Source organism: Poecilia latipinna, unplaced genomic scaffold, assembly GCF_001443285.1.
Source record: "Poecilia latipinna isolate Pla-1442-1.1 unplaced genomic scaffold, P_latipinna-1.0 Scaffold406, whole genome shotgun sequence".
In the NCBI taxonomy this organism is placed as follows: Eukaryota; Metazoa; Chordata; class Actinopteri; order Cyprinodontiformes; family Poeciliidae; genus Poecilia; species Poecilia latipinna.
In genome coordinates, this window is record NW_015113022.1 from 36,703 (window position 1) to 41,602 (window position 4,900).

A 4,900-nucleotide genomic window follows, 5' to 3' on the forward strand; every position below is an offset into this window, starting at 1 on the left:
CAGACCATCACTGACTGTGGGTACTTGACACTGGACTTCTGGCATTTTGGCATTTCCTTCTCCCCAGTCTTCCTCCAGACTCTGGTACCTTGATTTCCGAATGACATGCAAAATTTTCTTTCATCCAAAAAAAGTACTTTGGACCACTGAGCAACAGTCCAGTGCTGCTTCTCTGTAGCCCAGGTGAGGCGCTTCTGCTGCTGTTTCTAGTTCAAAAGTGGCTTGACTTGGGGAATGCGGCACCTGTAGTCCATTTCCTGCACATGCCTGTGCAAAGTGGCTATGGATGTTTCTTTCGCAGGTCCCCCAAGGTCTGGAATTGGCCCTTCTCCACAATCTTCCTCAAGGTCCGGTCACCTCTTCTCGTTGTGCAGCGTTTTCTGCCACACTTTTTCCTTCCCACCAACTTCCCACTGAGGTGCCTTGATACAGCACTCTGGGAACAGTCTATTCGTTCAGAAATTTCTTTCTGTGTCTTACCCTCTTGCTTGAGGGTGTCAATGATGGCCTTCTGGACAGCAGTCAGGTCAGCAGTCTTACCCATGATTGCGGTTTTGAGTAATGAACAAGTTTTTAAAGGCCTCAGGAATCTTTTGCAGGAGTTTAGAGTTACTTAGTTGATTCAGATGATGAGGTTAATTGCTCGTTCAGAGAACCTTTTCATGATATGCTAATTTTTTGAGAGAGGGATTTTGGGTTTTCATGAGCTGTATGCCAAAATCATCAGTATTAAAACAATAAAAGACCTGGAATATTTCAGTTGGTGTGCAATGAATCTAAAATATATGACGGTTTAATTTTTATCATTGCATTATGGAAAATAATAAACTTTATCACAATATGCAAATTTTTTGAGAAGGACCTGTATTAACTTGAAATTAGCAAAGACACAGTGGGACGGATCATCCGGGAATGATGGTCAGGGAGAGTCTGACTAAAACTAAGTGGATGTCAGACAAATTCTGGGGTTTATGTCTGCTTATTTGCAAGGCCAAAAACCGCAACACGTGACTCATTAAATCTGCAAGCAACTTTAGGAAAAAAAAAAACAAGCCCAAAGCTGCTTATAATAATCGTACTCAAAATAGTTCCTGTTTTATCAGCAACAAAATGTGCATCTCCCTCTTCCCTCCATTGTTTGTTTCCGTCGCTGCTGATACTGTTGCATAGAAACGACGGTTACTCCCCAAGACGTGTAGAGGAAATAAAATTAAATTACAAAAGAAAATAGTAACGCAAAGTGATTTCGATAAATAACTGTAGTCTGACTACTGGATTTGAAATAGCAACGCGTTAGATTGCTCATTACTGAAAAAAGTGGTCTGACGTCAGTAACGCGTTACTGACATCACTGGTAGATTACAAAAAATGTAAATATCTTGAAAACAGGTATTTTTGCACTGCAGGTCCCACCCTGGCCCAGTCCTGTTATATTCTGGTCCTGGTTGTGTTTGCATTGGTCTGGTGGAACACTTTTTCATTCCTCATTGTCCTCTCCTGCTCTTTCTATATTGCATTAAAAAATCATCAGTTTCATCTCTGAGCTTCTTTTCCTCCTGACCAGAAAACTCTTCATCACAGAGTCTTACCAACTTCTGATCAAACAAATGGAGAAATGTTCCCTGATTTCAAAACTTTAGCTAGAGTGGTGCTTGTATTTCCAGTCTCCAGTGGAGCACAGAGCTCAGATTCAGCACCCAGATCAACATTAAACCCTTAAAACATTTGATTAAGTACAAGCTGGTGCTCATAATTTAAGGGCAACCATTTCATTGTTTATATGTAGTTACTGGGGCCACAGTTGTTGGTTTTTGTCACTGCAAAGAAAAAGTTTAATATATCAATCTGCTTGGTGTGTGATGGCACAATGTAGATTCTGTAATGCCAGGCTACACTCAGGCCCGGGCCCTGCTTTGCAAAAAGGCCCAAAGTTAATTAATGTATTTTCATCGACTTTTTGATTCCTTGTATCTCTGCAGTTGCTGCAGCTTTGGGAGAAGAACGGGTATTTTGATGATGAGACCATCCAGCAGCTGCAGAACCCAGCACTTGGCATTGGACAGTACCAGGTCTGTGTAAAAGTCATTCAGTCTCACAGTATCTATGGAGCTTTTCATCAGTGACTCATTTTAAAGAGCCAATCATCAGTCTTTCATTTTACTGGCCTGACTAACGATGCACTCTGTTTACTTTCACATTGGTTGAGCTGTGTTCGTTTATATTTTGATAATGTTGTTCAAATATCAAAATATGTTTGCTGTGCATAGTTGTGAATGATTCTGAGAAGTAAAACCTTGGTAGTTAGGTGTAGTCAGTCTGGAACTCTTTATGATTTTGCTCTTGATTTTTCAGGCTTCCCTTATAACAGAGTATGCTGCTGTGGTGCAGCCCATCCAGCTGGCCTTTCAGCAGCAGATTCAGGCTTTAAAGACCCAACATGAGAAGTTTGTTACTAGTTTGAAGCAGCAGCAGACTTGCCCTGCAGGAACAGCAGCCCCCCCTGCTGAAGCTGAAAAAGCCCCGCCTATTACAACCCAAGCCGGTAAGAGAATCAGTCCAACAAACGATCTGAGCGTTTGTTCAGTTTTAATGTCATAAAAAGGATTTTAGTCAGTCCAATATTTACTTTCAAATCCTTGGTAATTTTATGCATTTTTCAAGATTAATCTTTTCAGATCTAATGTGGCTCTGTTCCCCTACTTACTATTTCTGTTGCTATGGTCACATGGGCCTTCAAGATACTTTTTGGTTTTATTTAATTTACTTACTACACATGTTTATCAATGATAATAATGTTTGTAAAATTGAGCTCAGCTTTCTAAAAAGGTTATTCAAAGTATAACCCCACGCCAAACAAATTTTGAAAAATTCCTGCAAAGTGGGCAAGTTAAGTAACACTGAGGGGTCGAGTGTGAGGATGAGCGAAAAGGGTCACAGGGGCTGTGGTCAGGATGAAAGAAGAGCTGTTGCTTACTTCTAAACTTTGTAATGACAAAGTTTAGAAGTCCTGAGCTGCACTCCCTGCTTCCCAAGCACTGCAGTCAGCTTGACAATCAATAGTCCTGCAGTATACTGTCGCCAGTAGTCAGATCAGAAAAGACCAATTCCACTCTGTGTCCATATTGGAAATAAATCGCACATTTGTAAAGCTGAGTAATGCTACTCAGCTTTACAAATCAGCGCTCGCCATGGCAACACTCACTATTCCAACTTCTCACTCACTACCAGGCGGGGCATTTGTTCAGACAAATGCCCCGCATTGTAAATGTTCAATGTAAAACCGTTGAACTCAGGTTCAACGGTTTTACACCCAAACATGGGGCTGAGTGAGTAAAGCTGATCTGTTTTAAACCAGAAGGAGAATCCAACTGGCTAAGCACTGTTTGACCAAAGGAGGCCAGGACAAAAATAATTTTTGACAAAATAATGCTAAATTAATACATTTACATAAAAATGTCAAAATTCACACAAAAGCGTAAAAATAGAACCCTAAGTAACCTATTTAGACAGTTTATCAGAAAATAAGTTGATTTTGGGGTGAGTTACTCTTTAATCACTGTTAATTAAATTTAACAAGTGAGGCAATTACTATTCCCCAGATTGCCAAGTGGGGTGGACCATTTCTCCCTTATTGGAAAAATCAGGTTAAAACAAAACTGCTTTTTGTATTTAATCAGGTTATCTTTGTCCCATACATAAAAATATTTAATAATCTGAAAGATTTGAGTGACAAAAAAGCAAAAACAAAAGTATATTAGTAGAATTTTGAATAAAGAATAAAAACTAAATAACTGACACACTCCCAATGTTAACCCAAATGAAAGTATTCAGGTGGCCATAACAAGCCTGTCTCCTATAGCTCTAATTTCATCTTTTTAGGTGCAGGAGATGGGAAGCCTCCTGTGATTGGCCCTCCTCCAGGAGACTTTGATGGAGTTGCACCCAGATCACAGGACCCTAAAAACTCCAGTGGGCCATCTGATATGCCATCCAACAAGCCTACGTGGTTTGAGCCTCAGCATGTTGGACCCTGGAACCCCAACCAGCCGGTAAACGTCCACGTGTCTCTGATTTGTGAAAAGTAACAACCTTCTTCATGGTTTCAGATGTTTTTAGATCATCTCCGCATATGTGCGACTTAGGAATGTGCAATATATCCAGTATATGGTAGAAATGATAGAGGCCTCGATAGAGATCTGCTAGTTGATGATGTAATCAGCTGGTATCAAAACAGAGCCATCTGAGCTGGCTCTGTTTTGATACAGAGCCAACCCTGAGCAGCTGCAGCTGAGCTCAGGGTTGCTCAGCTGCAAACCTGAGGTCAGCTGCAACCCTGCTCTTCCTCATCATGCTCTTCCTCATCGCATGATGTTCGGGTTTAACCTCCAGCGGTCTTGGCGCGACGCTCAAGAGGAGCACAGTAGATGTCACGGTCAGAGAGTGGGGAACCAAGGGGTAAAAGCGCAAACAAAGTCAGTCCAACCTTGCCGGGATGCGCACAGGGTAAAGTTCGCTGGGTCCATTGGACCCCGTTTCTTAACCTTCCCAGTTCCCGGGGTCTTTGCGCAATGCTCAGGAGCTCGGCAAATGTTGCGGTCAGACAGTGAGGAAGCGCTGTGGGGAAGGATGGTGATCTTTACAAATCCACACAAAAAAAACTTTGTAAAATCACACAGTGCAACCCCGCTGGACAGTGCAGAGGTGGCAAAGGTGAGGTGGCATTTTGTTTTGCCTTCTTAAAAAGATGCATGTGCTTAAATACCATCTAACTATAAGTTCCAGTCACAACACTGGGAAAACACTAAAAGAAAAAACTGGTCCAATGCAATTTGTTCAAAGTTAATTTGTTTCTATAAAGCACATGTGTCAAACTCAAGGCCCACGGGCCACATGTGGCCCG

General features: G+C 41.6%; 1 protein-coding gene across 1 annotated transcript in view; it reads left to right on the forward strand.

The window, feature by feature from the left end:
• Nucleotides 1-4,100, forward strand: part of LOC106950533 (calcium homeostasis endoplasmic reticulum protein-like) — a 28,792-nt gene extending 24,692 nt beyond the window's left edge. The window contains exons 7-9 of the mRNA XM_015037456.1: nucleotides 1,980-2,069; nucleotides 2,353-2,542; nucleotides 3,880-4,100. Coding sequence (XP_014892942.1) covers nucleotides 1,980-2,069; nucleotides 2,353-2,542; nucleotides 3,880-4,085 — 486 coding nt within the window. The 3' untranslated portion in view covers nucleotides 4,086-4,100. The remainder of the gene's footprint in view (nucleotides 1-1,979; nucleotides 2,070-2,352; nucleotides 2,543-3,879) is intronic.
• The last annotated feature ends 800 nt before the right edge of the window (nucleotides 4,101-4,900 follow it).